At 34.6% G+C, this 17,657-nt stretch overlaps 3 protein-coding genes across 3 annotated transcripts in view; 1 reads left to right on the top strand and 2 right to left on the bottom strand.

The window, feature by feature from the left end:
* The window catches only part of MED12L (mediator complex subunit 12L), a gene marked incomplete at its 5' end in the record, with an annotated part of 179,382 nt that overhangs the window by 52,015 nt on the left and 109,710 nt on the right, over positions 1 to 17,657 (top strand). The gene's annotated exons all lie outside the window — the stretch shown is intronic.
* Positions 2,281 to 3,297, bottom strand: P2RY14 (purinergic receptor P2Y14; the record flags this gene model as incomplete). The annotated part of the gene is made up of 1 exon (XM_083364687.1): positions 2,281 to 3,297. The coding sequence occupies exon 1, from the start codon at positions 3,286 to 3,288 to the stop codon at positions 2,281 to 2,283; it is 1,008 nt and encodes a 335-aa protein (XP_083220813.1). The 5' UTR covers positions 3,289 to 3,297.
* Positions 13,164 to 17,477, bottom strand: GPR87 (G protein-coupled receptor 87). Its single transcript, XM_083364682.1, has 2 exons — positions 17,390 to 17,477; positions 13,164 to 14,263 (listed from the first exon to the last, which is right to left on the bottom strand). The coding sequence occupies exons 1-2, from the start codon at positions 17,463 to 17,465 to the stop codon at positions 13,230 to 13,232; spliced, it is 1,110 nt and encodes a 369-aa protein (XP_083220808.1). The 5' UTR covers positions 17,466 to 17,477; the 3' UTR covers positions 13,164 to 13,229.

Genomic DNA, 17,657 nt, shown 5'->3' with positions numbered 1-17,657 from the left:
TTGATGTCTATCTCATTAGAGATATGAGTTGCAAATGACAACTGATGGGAAACTTGTTTGATCATCACAAATCTTTCATAAACTGTCAGATAATGCTAAACCTCAAGTTGTCAAATCTTAATATACTGTCTATCTGGTTCAACTTCTGAACTACAATTCAGGGACATCTGCCAATGAATAAAAACCAAGATAGCGTGTGCAAATCATATGATTGAAGCCTGGCTCCTTTGTACATGCATACAATGTTGACATATATACAAAGAATCAGGATTTTGATCATGAGGGCTTTGATCATTGATCAAAACTCAGCTTTTTGACTTTTTTGATCTCTCACCAGCAGATGCCCCTGCAAATGAATACTAAGAAATACAACTTCCAGGAACATATTGTTGAAAACAGAAACAGTATCTCATATACTGTATGAGATAACTTAGTATATCATGTGCTCTGATGCACATTAAGTAGTCTCAAAGTTAAGATTTTTGTCTATTGGCCAATCCCATGCAAAGCATCACATAGAGACTAAGAAGGTTCTTGTCTAATTCTTGTGAGCGGATGTCTGCCTTTTGGAGCAAATATCTCTAAATTTGGGCTGTGAACAAGGTAGTTGGTGCTGTATAGCCTGGGGCTGCTATGTGAATGAAAGAAAAATTAGGGGAAGAAAGGAGGAATGTGTAACTAGGGATCTAACAGCAAGCATGACTTGAAAGCAAGGAGAAAAGTATCTGTTGAAAAAGAACTAAGATGACAGCAATTGGAAAGGACAAACCAGGAGTCAGTGAAGAAAGTTTGACTAGGGCCCTGGAATTCCAAAAGGTTCAAAAAGACTTATTTTCCCCTTTGCCATCACCTCTCTAGGTTAAAAGTCAGCTTAGAAAGTATGGAGGGTAGGTGTCTAACAGAGTGAAGATATCAAAGCACAGATACAAATATCTGTGAAGGAGGAGGGAGAAAGAGAAACAGTTAAGAACTTGTAAAAAGTTCTGAGTAGAAACGTATGCATGTATATAAACACATACTTTGCTAAGCTAAGGCCAGCACAATTCTTTAACTTGAAAAGCATGGTAAGAACAAACAACGCTGTATTCAGAGAAGAAGTCTGCATGCACGCCCGTATGAGTGTTTGTGTCTGGAAAGATCCTGTCCTTTTTTCACCCTCTGGCATTCCACTCAGCAGAATGTCTTTCCTTTATTTGGTAATTCAACTTTCTGCTGAATGTTCTGTCTGCTGTCCAAAATGGCCTGTACAGTTGAACTGGCAGGTGAGTTGACACACTTTTACTGTGTTGAATCAAAATTGAACTACATCCTGATTTTCTAAGGAAGAATCATAACCCTCAAAAGACAATGCTTATTTCTCATCCAATTGTTCCCATTCCATACAGCTCTCTGCTTCAAATGGGACTGAAATACAAATATTGGTATCAAGGACTCTGTCCTTATTGTACATATGAAATCATTTGACGTTTTCATACATTCACCCGCATGCCCTTGACTGGGCTACCTAGTAGGATGTCTGATGGCTGAGTTGAATTTGTGGATATGCTAATGTGGACGAGGGTTTCTTTATAAAAGAAAAATGATGAAACAAACTGGAAATCTTGGAGAAACTCAGAAAAAACACAGCTAATTTCTTTAGTATTTTCAATAATAAAATCAGTTCTAAAATCAGTTGTTGGGCTTTCAAAATGATATTTGGTGGAATGTGTTTATTTTGCTACACTTTAATTCATATATCATTCACATGTATGTAGTTGGATATCTTCATAATCAGATGTATTAAGAAAAAACAGAAACTAAACCAAAAACAGGTAGTCCTTGAGTTACAACCATTCATTCAATGATTCTTCAAAGTTACAGAAGCTCTGGGGGAAAAAAGTTGACTTACAACCGGTCCTCGCACTTACAATGATTGCAGAATCCCAGCATCATGGGGTCACCATTTGTGACCCTCCCAGCTGGCTTTTGCCAAGCAAAGTCAGTGGGAAAAGCCAGATTCATTTAACAACTGCAGCAATTGAAAACAATGGCAAAAAGGGTCCTAAAATTGGAAAAAGTCACTTAACAATTACCCTGTTTAGCAATGGAAATTTTGGTCCCAACTGTGGTCCTAAATTGACTATGACCTGTAATCAATTCATAGCGTAAGGAAGGGGATTTCTGGATCGGTATTGCAGTGATAATTGAGTAGGGCAAATATTCTTCATCAGTCATAAACTGTTTGCTTAATTTAACAACATGCCCACATCTCCATAACGTTGAAAATGCTTGCTATTAAATTTATAAAATAGTAACTGTTTCGACAGCATTTGACTTTCTTGATTTAGAATTTTCGAACTCTTCGGATGTTTTAACTTTCAGATGCAATTTTTGGTACAGTTTTTCCTTAAATGATTGACAAAGGAATACATAAATAACTGGATCAAGACAAACATTTGCAGCAGACAGTAGCAAAGTAAGTTCTTTTAGGTAAAACAGTATATTTTTAATCTCACAGGGGTAATCACCTTTGATTTGATTTAATGTATATGGGGCTCTGACCAGGTGGTATGGAACAAAACAAACGATAAACACAAGCATGATGGTGAAAATGTTTCGATTGGTCTTTTTCTTTGCCAGCTTGGAATTTTTCTTAAATTTTTGGTGTGAAGTATATATTTTCTTTGCAATGGAACTGTAGAAAACTATTAAGAGAAAAAAGACAATCCAGAAAATTCCTAGACATGTGTAGTTTGAAGCTGTGTGCCATTGGATTCCAAGATGGCTTTTGAGTTTCATACAGTCATTTGAATTGTCTTCCGTAGGAGTTTGGTTTGTTAAAATAATGTTGGGAAAAGAGATAAAAATATGTACGAGCCATATGACCAGACATACAATTTTGCTACACTGGACATTGTAAGCCGAAGTGCTGAATTGGGGCTTCATTATTTTAAAGCATCTGTCAAAACCTATGAGTCCAAATAATGTTATACTAATATACATATTTAGGTAAAAGATGACAGCAGAATAGCGGCAGACAACAACATTAAGCTGCCAATGTCCAATTTTGGAGTCAGAAAAAATTTTAAAAGGGTAAGTTAAGCTCATAATAAGGTCGGCTGTGACAATGTTCTTGAGATAAACAATAAAACTTGTCTTGCTAGGAATGTGAAGAAAGATCCAAGCTGCCGCTGCATTTAACAGTATTCCACCTATAAAGATGAAACTGTAGATCAATGGAATAACTTGTTGTGTAATGATTTTATTGCTACCACAATTATTTTCTGAAGTATTGCTTGAATCCACCATGTTTAATGCATTTTCAGCTCCTGAAAATAAAATTTTAAAAATCAAGTTAAGTTGAAGAAAACAATTTGCATGCATTTTTCTCTTTTAAGTTATCAGAAAGTCATATGCAGGGCTTTTTTTGTCATAAAACGCTCAGAACGGAGTTCCAGCACCTTTTTTGGATGGAACCTTGTAGGGTAGGGCAAGGCGCGCTGTATGACATGTGTGAGTTCCAGCACCTTTTTCTTTTACAAAAAAAGCACTGGTCAAATGCAATTGCAAGTAAAAAGGCAACGTTCTAAAAGTATTACTGTTTTGAAATATAATTTCAAACAGAATCAAAGAAATTTCTAGCAAATACTTGTCACAAAGGCAGCATGTGATTTTTTAAAATGCTTTTATGTTACTATATTTATGTAAACAGCTTCATCTAACGCTGAGCAGAATTATCACTGATAATAATTAATGCTGAGATGCACTACCTAAGCAGCCCCTTGTAGTCCTGGGTACTATCAGAGAATTGTAATTTTGAATATGATAGAAGAAATAATTACTTCTACTGAAAGTTGAAGTCAGCCTCTGATAAAATGTGCTTTTAGTTTTCTTAATAAGAATAAGGAACATTTTGCCATTATTTTTTATGATTTTTTTTCAACTTGCCAATTTAGTTTAAAGCCTCATTTCCTGTTGGTTTTCCAGTCCAGTATTAGCCAGTAATAATTCTGCTCAGCTTTTAATAGTTCTGCAAAGTGACATATAAATATTTTAAGAAATACATAAATAGTAAGAAATATTCATTCCTGGTTCCTCCATACTTTAGAAACTCACCTTTTATAAAGCAGCTTTAAACAAGGAAATAGCCACAGTTCCCCTGATTATGGACATTGATTTCTGCATATATAGAAGCCTCTTCACTATGAGCAATTTTTTAGAATATAAGATCATTATGTGATATTTTTAAAAATAAAATCATAAGTATGTATATCATCCCTTCCCAAACACACAGAAAAAAAATCTGTCGCATCCTTCAGTATATTGTTGTGTAATCCTGTTTTAATTGGGGAAAACATAACCGGATTAAAATTCTTGTTCAGGGCACCATAGTTCAGTTATTATAATGATAAATATTCCAATCCTCCTTTCACTTCCCATAAATGCAGCTTTTCCTTTCAGTCTCCTTTTTAAATTATAAATCAGTTTTTGTCATTTTACTATTTCTCCTTCTTTTGATAAATTGAATATGAGAAAATTATAGGCAAACTTTTTCAATAGAAAAGTGCTATTGATAAAGATACTTATTTTTAATAAGATTTTATGGGACAAACACTGACGATTGCAGGAAATATGATTTAAATGTTGAAAAATTAAAGTAAATGAACTTATGTACCTTGGTAAAAGTTTGCTAAAATTGGAACATAGGCGGGGAAACTTTAAGATGTAGAAATGCTGAAGGAAATGCTGAGTAATGCTGAGTAATATGCAATCTCTTGTAAGGGATAAATGATTCTTGAAATAAATGAAAATGGCTGTCTTGAAGAACATGCCAAGAAGTATGTAGTGGATGAATGAGGACTAAATTACAAGTAAGCTATAGATGGTTGGAATTAAGTTTTTCAGAGAAAAATGAGAAGTTTAAAAAATAAAAGACAATATATAAAGTATATGAAAGTGATAGAAGGTATAGCAAATGGTATTCATGTTACCAAGCTTTCTTTTCTTTTCTTTTTTTTTTTTAAAAATCCCTTCTTTAGTTAAATCACATTAACTGACAAGTTACATGATTGCAGCTATTAAACAGGATCTTTTCTCTTCCAAATCTATAAATGGCTTTGTGAGAAATATTTTTGCATATATGGGAAATTTCTGTGATTGTCATTTACAGCTGAAAACTTAATGAGGTGATTTAAAAAATGAAGAAACAGCTAAAAGAAAAATGTGATATTTATGCAATTGAACTTGACTCTGTACATGGGAAGGCCAAAGAGACTGCAGAAATAAACCTTGCACGGGATTACATATATACTGTAATATATTCCATACATTTACGGGAATCAGTAAAAAATATATCAACTGTTCTCTCTTTGAAACAACTCCAAAATTTCATGCTGCAGTTGTATGGCCTCTAAGAAAACAGCTCCATACATACTGTAGATCCATTTCCTTCAGTCAAATTAAGATCAGAGAAAAAGTGAAACGTTGGAGACACTAATGAATGAACCTTTATTGTCAAAGTACAACCATGTATACATTGAGATTGGCTGAGCCTCCCTTCGTGCCCCCACCCCCAACTTACAGTGACACAAACCCTCCATCTTATTACACCATGTGGGCTAATTGCACAACACACCGGCCTCGCAAGTCAATCATGCATAAAGTTTATAAAATTATATCCCGTTCAAAAGCTTAATAGCCCATGGATAAAAGCTGTTCTTCGGCTGGCTACACTCCTACATCTCCTACCCGATGGTAGGAGAGTAAAGAGATACCATCCAGGGTGTGAGTCATCCCTGAGAATTTTCCTCACTTTTCCAAGGCAGTGAGCCCTGGCGATGTCATCCAGTGCTGTCAGGGGACAGCCCACAATGCCTTGTGCTGTGCTCACCACACTCTGTAATGCTTTCCTATCCATGGCTGTCAGACCAGCATACCAAACCACAATACAGTACGAGAGGATTTATTTATTTATTTATTTATTAATTTAATTTATATACTGCCCTTCTCCCAGGGGACTCAGGGTGGTGAACAGGGCAATACATAAAAACTAGATACAAAAATTAAAATTATTAAAACATGATTAAACAATGCCCATAAATTAATACAAATTTAAAATTAAAGTCATTTATAAAAAGAGGATGCTCTTCTGATCTTTTCAGACTGGTTGATTTCTATGTGAGGAACTCAATACCTACAATAATTTTTGTGACAGCTTAGCACAGTATGGCCCAAGAAGAAATCTGGATCCATTTCATTTATTTCTCTGCTTGCAAACCAGAGTAGCATTTATACCAACTGTTAACATCCAAAATAGAATTGCAGGCCCAGATAAAAGTCCCTAAACCAAATATATCTTCCCAAGGAAATCAAAGCACTACTTGAGTCTATGGTGTTCAATTGAGCCACAAAATATATTACAAAAATGTATTTCCAAGAAAATTAAACTTGTTAGCTCAGCCATTAAATATTTTGAAGGCCAAGGAAAGCTCGTAAGTTAGGAAATGGGAAGCAAGGGAACAGGAATAGAAAGTGAACAGGAAAAGCAAAAGAAAGTTACTTCCAAAAAAGAAACAATGTTCATAAAGTATTGCTTCTTTTTGCTCTTTTGTTTCCATAAGCCTATTATCTTTGTAGTCCTGCCTTATTAGTTCATAATTGTAGCCTAGTAGCCTCACTGAGTGGCCTAAGCCTATAAGAGGGTCAATTATTTTAGACCTATTTTTGCCTCTGGTACTGTCCATAGGGCAGTGTAATGTATCCTAGTATCCAGTTCAAACCTATCCCTAAAATGCACAGCCGTTTTTTTTTTCATTTCTACTGTGCAGAGCTTTGAAATCACTGGATTGCTCTGATGTCACAAACTCAACATTATTCTGCCAAGTATGAAGTTTACAGAAAAAGAAAAGGGGCTCTAACAATGAATTACACTTTAATAATAAAAAATAACTTAGTAAGAAATATAGGTTAAATATTGTTACTTGTATAATGTGTAATATTTCTGTACAAAATAATAATCAGCATGGGCTCAATAATGCTGTATTATTACTGAATATTCATAGTAAGAGGTAAGTCATTTATTCAGTAGCACACTAAACATGCTTAGTAGACCATTGTTAAGTGTCCAATCCAATGACCTAAATAAGTCTTTTGAAAGAGTCTTAACTTGGCTTCTTTTTCTAATTGTGGTACTTTTTGCCTTTCTGGTTTCACAGAGGCACATACAACTTGTTTTCTGTTTTTATTTTTCTCCAGAATCTTTTTTTAAAAATTAAATTCTCATCCCATCACAGTAACTATAAGTACTGATATACTGATATATTTGAGATAGAAGCAATCTTTACTACAAATGCAATCAAATTTAACTTTTTAAAACTTTTTTAAAGTATCAGAGGTACAAAGATGATATAAGTTAACTAGTTTTATAACTACTTAAGTAATTAGTTCAGTTACAACGTAATGTAACTAATGCAATTTAATGCAATGTAACTAATAATGAACAACAAAATATTTTCTTTATCTTTATTTGTAAAACTATTTCTTAAAATAATATATACTACCAGTAATATGATGACATATTCAGCATGCATTTACTCATTTGTTGTTTTTCAAATATCTTTTTCTAGTCTGCGGTTTGGAGTTACAATCCTATGGCAAGATTTGAGAGTAAGCATTTTGACAAGAATGCATTTAAAAAAAAACACCAAACAAATTAATGTATAGGAACTTCTTACCAGTACAGACTTTGGTAGTTTTTCACATGATTCAGAAGTGATGATACCCTTTCAAATCCAGCCCAAAATAAAGTTCCCAGCACTTCCCCACACTGGTTTAAAAGTCAGAGTTGTAGAGTTTGCTGCTTCCAGCTGATGCTGCAGCTGGCCATGAGAGGCTGATTAAACTGTGAGTGACAAATCTAAATAACTCTCCCCCCCAAAAAAAAGAAAAAAGAAAAGAAAAAGGAAATACATGAAGCTGAAACCATAAAAGTTCCCTACTGGTCATAGCAACTCTTTCAAAATTCTAATTTCCTCCTTTCTTCCCTGTCCAGTTCTTAGAAACTAAACAGTTCCCAAGAAATTGGCTTAAAAACAAACTACACATTTATTTATTTACTTTAGAAATTCCCCAAAATTACTGAAGTACATATCTTTGGTCATAAATGTTCTACTTCCATATAAAGCAGAAAAAAAAATATTTGACCATACTCGTTTTTGTTTTCTTTTTTTAAGTGGTAAAATTTGATGAACTTTTTCAAAGTGATATGTGCCTTGTATGGAAGGAGTGAAAATCTTTTCTAGGATTGCATTCTTTTTATGGAAGCAATGTTGGTGCTTTGCAAAAAGATAATACCCTGTTTTACAATAGCTGCAGACAAATGCTGTTAGATTTTAATTAGTGTGATTTCCTTTTTGGTTATATTGAGACAGAAATGAATACTGTTTAAAATGAAAATATATGAAGTCATGATGAGTAAAATGTTAAAAATCCTTGTGGGAACTGCTGTATAAAATTAGTCATATCTCATGGAAAATTGCCACCTGCTGAGAGCAGCACAGGAAGAGCCCATAGTTGCAATTCCTGGTGTAATTACATGAAAGAAGGGGGGGGTGGTTGGTGCTCTTTTTTCTGATTTAAAGTTAATTATATAAGGAATAACTATTTCACTCTGACCCAATATTAATATTATTGAACACACTGAAATTGCTACAGTATAAATTCGAAGGAACAGTGGTGACATGAAATATACCACTAGAATGAACCATCAACTAGATTCACTTTCTGTCTTCTAAGATTGGGAAACATCCTGTACCACAATGTCTGCTTTACTTCCATATGAACATTTAAAAGGAAGAAGTAATGGTGCTTATATAAAGTAGACTAAATTGCTGAAGTCATACATAAGAATGAAATAACATTGGGTGCTAGAACAATTCTTTCTGTACGTATTTAAATTTCCTTAAACATTGGTATTACCCTCGGCATAATTCCTATTTTTTATCTTTCTTTCTTACCTTTCCCATATTCTATGTTTACTTCAGTTATAAACTGTTCTTGAGCATTCTTATTAAGAAGAAAATCTGTCCCATTGGGGCTTACCATCAGGAAGATAAGATAACCTTTGTCAATTTTTTTACTGTGAGCACACTAGCCCACAAAACAAAGTACACATCTAACCATACATAAGTTATATTTACACACACACACACACACACACACACACACACGCACGCTATATTAATCACTGTCCATTCTGAGTACATAGCAGAAAGAGGAAACTTGTAAGTTCAGAAGGTTGATGCTATATGGAACAATATAGCTGAATCTGGATGTTCTGCTTCAGATACCACAAAGCCTCCCAGAAGGTAACAAGAAAATATAACTGGGTATCAAATGTGTGCAAACTTTCAGCCTCAAAATGCCAATCCAGTAGAGGTGGTCCTTTACAACTATTTGTAAACCATTTACAACTTTTTGAAATTACAATGGCACTGAAAAAAGTGACTTGCAACTAGTCCTCACTTTGCAGTATTCCTTTGGTTATGTGATCAGAATTTGAGCATTTAGCAATAGGCATGTATTTATAACAACTACGGTGTTCCAGAGTCATGTGATTGCCATTTATTACCATCCCAGTCAGCTTACGACAAGCAGTGTCAATGGGGGAAGCTGGATTTGCTTAAAGATTCACTTACAATTTCAGTGATTCAGTTAACAACCATGGCAAAAAAGATTGTAGAAGAAAGTATGGGCTCACTTAACAACTTAGCAATGGAAATTCTAGTCCCAATTGTGATTGTAGGTTGAGAACTACCCGTATGTCACTGTTATTTCCCAAGAAATTCACAGGAAAGTTTTGATGTCCTTATACAAGCACGCAGAACAACTATGAGTAGAGAGTGCTCTGTGTCAAACCCTTCACAACCATCTGCCACCATGAAAGTTAGAAGATCACAGAATGTTATTAACCAGATTTATTTAAAGGGAAACAGAAGTTGGATGATAGAATCTTGCCTACTAAGTATGTTTACTTTAGCATCATACTTCTCTCCATAGTTTGTTGGGAGCAGTTTTCCTTAATTTTTCTAATTACAGGAAGTTCTCAACTTGCAACCAAACTGGGACTAGAATTTCTATTGCTAAGTAAGGCAGTTGTTAGGTAGTTTGTGCTGGATTTTATGACTTTTTTGCAAAGATTGTTAATCTGCACTTGTTAAGCAAATCCAGTTTCTCCCATTGACTGTGCTTGTCAGATGCCATCTGAGAAAGTCACAAATAGAAATTATATGACTGCAGTACACTGCAACAGTCATAAATACATGCTGGCTGCCAAGTAACCGAATTTTGATCATATGACTATAGCAACGCTGCTATAGTCATAAGTGAAAGGATGGTTATAAGTCACCTATTTCAACCCCATTGTAACTTTGGATAGTTGCTAAATAAATGGTTATAAATCAAGGACTAGCTATATCTGTAAATGTGGAGGAGAGATGGATATCTATTTTCTGGTAAGGGAGAGGTGTACAGTTATGATAATGTTTGGCTAGTTTGCTGGTGAGACAATAATTCCAGATTAAAATACAGTATCTTCAGTATTAAAGTCATTGTGCTGATAGGCATTCAGCCCCAATTTAAAATGCTGATTATTACCTTTAAAGTCCAGTAAGATGCAGCACTGGGATTCATTCAGTGTTGTCTTGCCAGTGCCGATTATGCCTATGAGGTCAAATCTACAAAGTCCCTCGGAATCCCCACTCCTCAGGAGCTCCATGGGACAAGGACTATAAAACAGGCTTTTGCTGTGGGAGCACCTTTGGCCTTTGGAATATCCTGGATGTTTCTACAAAAAAATAAAATGAATACACTACTTTTTCTGTCTCTCTTTGGCTTCAGTTAATTGTGATTGGCCATCATAGGAACTGATTTTGTTTTGTTTTATATACTTTATATTATTTCTTTTGCTTCTTTTTAATACATTTTATATGTTGCTGTTAGCTGCTGAGAAACCTTTTCAAGTGGGCCCATTTTAAAATAATGCATAATTAAATTTATATGAATTTTTAAAAGGCTTGATGCATGTGTTAAGATACCTCTGTCATAAGATCAAAGAGTTGCAACTGGATTTTGTTTAACTATACACTAGAGACACTTAAAAATGATTTTTAGAGTGTAGTAGAAGTGGTAGAACCTAAGGGTGGAGTTAAAAGAGAGATCAGCCTAGAATCCCTACATTGCCACAAGCAAACCAAGTCCAACCTCCCTTGAATTCTGTTGACCTTTATCTGACTCCAACTCTAACTCCGTTCTCCATTAGTTGAGAATATTTCTGTGCATAGGCATGAGTTTAATTGGACCTTCAAGTATGGAACTGTTCTTTCACATCTGACATGAATTGCATCTAAAATCCACATCTGAATTAATGTTAGCATGAACTTGTTAGGCATGTCAGTTTATATGTTATTAACAGAAATATATTGCCACCTTTTGTCTGTGCAATATAACTTTTTAAACTTCCATTTGATAAAATTAAAAAGGGCATTTTTGCTTCTACTGCTCATTTTAAAGATTTGCATTATGATTTGCATTGCTTTAGGAAACGTTTGTGGAAAAGTTAATATACTTTTCATACTTCAGGTAATGCTATAAATATGAGTAAGTGGATTGGCTTGATTTTTAATTAGTATTCCTTTTTTCAAGGAAAAAATAGATTGGAACAGGACTACCTCTTATCTTGGCACAATGTGAATCCTTTCCTGATTATTTGTTTGCTATTTAAATTATTCTTGTGGTTTATGCCAAAGTTAACCTGACTGGAAACTAGAATGGAGAAAGTGTCTAGCCATATCTTGTCAGATGAATTAAAAATAGCTTATTATGAATTCTGTGCCTAAATTGATTGTATTATTGCCTAATTTAAGTCTTACATAATATCAGTTAGGCAACTGTGAGTTTGGGCAAAGCCATACTTTCTGTTTGGCCCATTGCTAGTATAGCCACCTATCATTTCTTGATTGCTGAAACCTATGACATCCTCTTTCCCCCTTTCCCAGGCCAATGGAAATGAACCTCACACCTGTATTTTCCAGCTTCTGGTTCAAAACTGCTCTGTTCTGGCCTAAGCAGATAGTCTTAAGGGCTTCCTTTCAATCTATTGACAGCTTAGGTCTGATTAGTCAAAACTCCTTACATGCTTCCTCCCCTCCAACATTGGGTCATTGTCCTTTGCAGCCATTTTGTTCTGCTCTATCGGGTTACAATGTCCTCCGATGGTTAACAGATGCTATTTTTTTCATAATCTCATTTGATCCACCAGTGGCCAGTTAAGTCAATGAACTATTCTCAGCCCCAGAAATGATGCTCCATTCAATCCTTACCTGTCCCAGTAAGCTCCCTTTTGATATCTACCAATGCTGAATGAAGCCTTAGTCCTGCAAAGCTTCTCTGTCTTTTCATTTTTATTTTTTAAACATCTTAAGGATGTTTAAAAGTGTAGAAATGTTACAATCAATGTTCTTTGCTACAAAATTCCCATGGATCTTCAGATGAGTAAAAGCAAAAGGAAAACATGTCCCTGAATGCATTGAGTACAGTAGCACCACTGCAATAATGGTACTCATAAGTCCACAAAGGAAAGGTTATTGTCAAAAGACATAATATGGGAAGGGTGGGGCATGAAGGGCAATAATGGCTTCCATGTGTGTGAATATCTGGGAAAACAAAGGAAAATATGAGGGCTGGTTAGGAGGGAACAATCAGCAAGGCAGGGATGGGAAGGGCAAGAAATAGGGAAACAACAAATCAGGCCTTATGTTTATGGCTCAGCCCGATTGCCAGCTCATCAGACTGGGATTTCTGAAGTTGGCGTTAGAAACAGTTGGGAGTAGCCTGGGAGAAAAGCAACTTAGCCTACCTGCAGTTTTGAACTCTGTTTAGATAGCATTGTTTGAGCCACTCAGTCCTTGCATTGTATCACAACCTTGCTTTTGTCCACTAGATGGCACCATATATCTTTTAAAGTCATCCTAATGTAAGTAAAAAATACTCAATGGTCAAGCGGAGATATATTTTGTAATAGTGGACTGCCCACCTCGTTTTCAAACTGAGAATCATGGAAAGGATGTAAACGTTAATCATATGTTGCACGGAATATATTCAAATTTGAATAACAAGCAAAGCACCTTTATTTACAAATAGAAAACATTGATACAAATAACATTTTTTTAAAAAAAATATGCTTAGCAATAATGTCACAAGTCAGTATATTCATGATATATGCGCACCTCTGACTTTCTGATACTCTGAAAGGATCTGATGCTTTCGCTCCTTGTCCGTATGTTTGATTTTCTGAAAAGCCTCCGTGAAAATGATCTACACATAAAAAAGTAGATGATTGGATCTAGGCAGACATTGCATGCTGATAGGAAAATAGTCACTTCCTTGCAGTAGTACAGAATCTTGTGAGCTGAAGCATCTAAATAATAATCTAACTGGCAGAAATTAAAAAGGATCGTGCATAGGTGGTATGGCAAAAAACAAATAAAAAATACAGTCACCACCACCCTTATGCTTTGACTGTGTTTCCTCTTGTGACTTGAAGAGCTAATAAACTGCTTGCTGGATTTATAGATATATTTGGATATTTCAATATAACAACCTATTAATACAATCATCACAATGATAAATATGCAATTATTGAAGTAAATGACAGCATTGTGCCATTTGACTCCCAATGGGGTTTTCAGTTTTAAGCAGTCACTTGTATTTATCCTAGTTGGGTTATTAGTGAGGACCAGATCTGGCAAAGCTAAGAATGCCATAACAATCCAAACCACAAGTGACAGAATCTTAGTGAATGTAATGCTATACATCCTGGAATCTCCAAATGGTTTTACCACTTTTAGATAGCGATCAAGGCTAATAAGTCCAAGAAAAACAATTGTTGTATACATGCTGGCATAAAACAAAACTATTGTATACCGGCATAAGAAAAAATGGAAGTACCACGGTCCCAATCTTGAATCTTGAATAATTTTAAATGGAAATGTCAGAGTCATCAGCAAGTCTGCGACTACAATGTTTTTGAGGTATAAAATAAAGCTGGTCTTGCTTCTGATGTGGAAGAAAATCCATACTGCCAAGCTATTCAGAAAGATGCTTGCCAAGAATATAAGGAGGTAAAGCATAGGTAAAACAATAGTTGTAAATTCATTACGGGTAGCATTCCCAATTAGGTCTTGTGAATAATTGGCCAAAATATTGTCTTGACCCGGAGATTGATGATCTATAGAAATGATGGTTAAAAAGGTTGGTTAAAAATTGTAACTATTTCAACGATGCTCTCAGGTAAGTATTAACAGAAATCATAATCACATTGAAGCTGGCTCTGAATGATGAACATTAAAGTCTGACTCATTTCTCTCTTGATTTTAGTTCACAGGCCCAGGACTCATAAATCATAAGAATTTGCAGTGTGATGTGTGTCACTTTCCTTCATTATGACAACTCAGTATTATGTTGATGTTCCCCTCTTTGCTCAAGCCAAGATTCTTTAAGCAGTACTTTCTAGGCATCCTCTGATAAATAAAAATATATAAATCTCTTTCCTAGCATCTATTTAGTATAGTAGGACTGGCACATATGGTGATATAAGAACTGACCAGTTTTCTACCAGGTTTATATATATATAACTGTCCTTGAAACTAATCTTCATATTGTATTATTTTATTATGATTGTAGAGATGGTATATAACCTACCAAACCATTAGAATTAGTGCTTTAACATCATGTCATTTTGGTTTTATGGCAAGGATGCAAAACTGGGAGTTACAATAAAGTAGCATCCTTTTAAAATAAGTCTTTACACATATGAATTGATCATGCAGTGGATAATAATAAAGAGCATTTGATCATTATGGCCTATTAATGTACTACTACATGCATTCACACAATGTCCTGTAAATACTTGAAAGTAATTCTGAACATGTAATTGAGAAATTGCCTGAGAATGCAGCAATAGAATTAGTGGATGAAAATTATAAAAAGGCAAAGTTCAGCATTAGAAGGAACTGTGCAATAGAAGAATGGTGCAGCAGTGGAATGGACTTACTTGGGGAATGTTGTTTCGTAATTAGTAGGAAATATTTAAGCCAAGGATAAGGATAGTAAAAAATATGGTAAGCTTTCAAAAATGCTGAAGTTGCCAGAAATGAGCTCTGAGCTGCTTGTTGGACTTGAGGTTCTCAAAGATCACTTTATGGTCCCTCAAGTGTCTAGGAATAATGCTATTGGGCATGATAACTGAGTTTGAGTGTTTCCATATTCAAACGAATATAATCACTGAAGAACAACACAGGAAACTGTTGCTGCTTTAATTCATCCTTGAGAGTTTTTTAGAATCTTCTGGTTGACCACTATAAGAAACAGGAGACTAGACATGATGGATTTTAAGTCAAGCTTTTTCTGCAGTGGATCATATAAAGTTTGACATCTAATAATCCATTTGGGAAACTTTTTCCTCTAAAGCTGCCTTTCAGCAACAAAACTGGTATTTCAAGAAAATTATTATACTCTACTGTGTTAGTATTTTATAAAAAAAGCTTTAGACCACAGTTACAGCAATGAGGTGGCAGGGAGTATATTGTTTTAAATAATGAATACGTTTAGTGATGCAGATGACTAAGTTTCTGCTGCATGCAAGGGCTTGTTGAGTTTACTCTCTGAAGACTTAAGACAGGGACACAAAGAGGAAAAAAATAACTCCTGAAACATTTGTTGTGTTCAGCATTTGGACAAGCTCGCTAAGAAAACTTTGAAACCTTTTTTTGAATACTCCACGGCTAAAATATGAGACTGTCCAGTAAGATACATATGTGTGAACTACTGAATAAAGGAAAAATAGTTATATAGGATTGGAGAGGTAATTGAAGTCTAATTCTAAATTTATGCCAGTGTCGTTGCTTTTTTAAATACAAAGGTCATACAAGTATGGATCAACTATACCGAATTGGGCTGCATTTTTGTAGCTAATTACAAATACTGTACAACATGTACCCTAGATACTATTAAACATGGTTTACACTGTTAAAAGGATGCATAGACAAAGAAGGAATAGTTTATGGGAAATTCTTGAGGAAGATCTTCAACCCAATGCTCTGTGACTTTAATTTATAAAAAGGAGGAACTCTTTTAAAGATTAATAAAATAAATGAGAAAGATGGAATAATCCATAGAATAGCTTTATACATGCTTTTAAGACAGGAACACAGAGAGCAATTTTAGATTGGAAAGGTTTGTGGGGACTTTTAAAAACTAAATAATGTAATTATTAGGAAAATTAACAACTTTAATAATAATATGAACTATAATTGAAATAACTTTATTAGGCCAATTAAAATTTTGCATAATTGTTGCAAGCTTTCAATTCATTAGAGCAGGAAATAAATTTATGAAATATTATAAAGAGAATACAGAGAAGGAAATATAGCTGATATATGGACTGTGTCTAGGAAATCTAAGTTGGCATTAGCATAATAAAGTTATTGCCTTAATGGTTTTTGGAATTTTTTTCTCCCTAATTTCCAAAATAGGGCTTCTTCTGTCATGTTCATCTCATGATTGAAATAATATGTTCCTGGGCTAAAACTAATAATGGTTACAGGAAGGAAAAGGCACTTTGCCTCTTTCAAAACAAATTATTTTCTGATGCCTTCTTTTAATACTTAATGAAATTGGGATTCACAAGCATCTAAATGTTTCTCAGGAGCTTCATGAAATTGCATTGTTTTTGTGGATAGCAGACGTTTAATTTTGTGGGAAAACATATGCTTACCTAATGGAACAACTTTACACCTTAATCAAATATAATTCACATGTAAAACAATAAATAAATTGGCTACGGTGTCAATAGTTTCCTTTGAAAGTATTTGCTTTCTTCGTACCATTAACACTATTTTGTATGACTTCGTCAAGAATACAGATTATTCAAAGTTCTGACAATTTTTCTTAAATGTTATATGAAGATTAGAAAAAGTACTCATTATGATACTGAAGCCAATTTGGTGTAGTGGTTAAGGCTCCAAGCAAAAAAACGTGAGACCGTGAGTTCTAGTCTCAGCTTAGGCATGAAGCCAGCTGGGAGACCTTCAGACAGTCACTCTCTTTCAGCCCTATGAAGCAGGCAATGGCAAACCACTTCCAAAAATCTTGCCAAGAAAGTAGTAGGGACTCATCCGGGCAGTTGCCAGGAATCATGACTAACAGTATTGAAAAGGAATGAAATAATCATAACATTTGCTTGCTAAATGTTATGTGAATCTTGCAAAATTATGCTGAAAAAGCAGTGGAAACTGTTTAAAAGTTATAGAAGTCCTTTTCTCTTTTTTTTCTAAAAAAACCAAAAAACAATTACCTGTAAGGTTCAGATATGATCTATTAGACCCCATTATTACTGTTGATTTGCACATCAAATGCTTTTCAGAAGTCATGTTGGTGGCAACTGATCTGCAGTATATGATGGATTGTGCAAATTTTAATTTCTGTAAAATATAGAAATGAAAATATTTACAGTGAGCAAATAATTCAGTATAACTATCTTATCTATAATTGGATAGAGAAATAAACAGATGGAGATGGTGGCATCTTTGTTAAGAAACATGTTACAGTTATCTTCTCTACTG

Source organism: Vipera ursinii, assembly GCF_947247035.1.
Source record: "Vipera ursinii genome assembly, chromosome: 5".
In the NCBI taxonomy this organism is placed as follows: Eukaryota; Metazoa; Chordata; class Lepidosauria; order Squamata; family Viperidae; genus Vipera; species Vipera ursinii.
The sequence above is the reverse complement of the archived record's forward strand: the minus strand, read 5'-3'. Positions and strand labels throughout refer to the sequence as shown.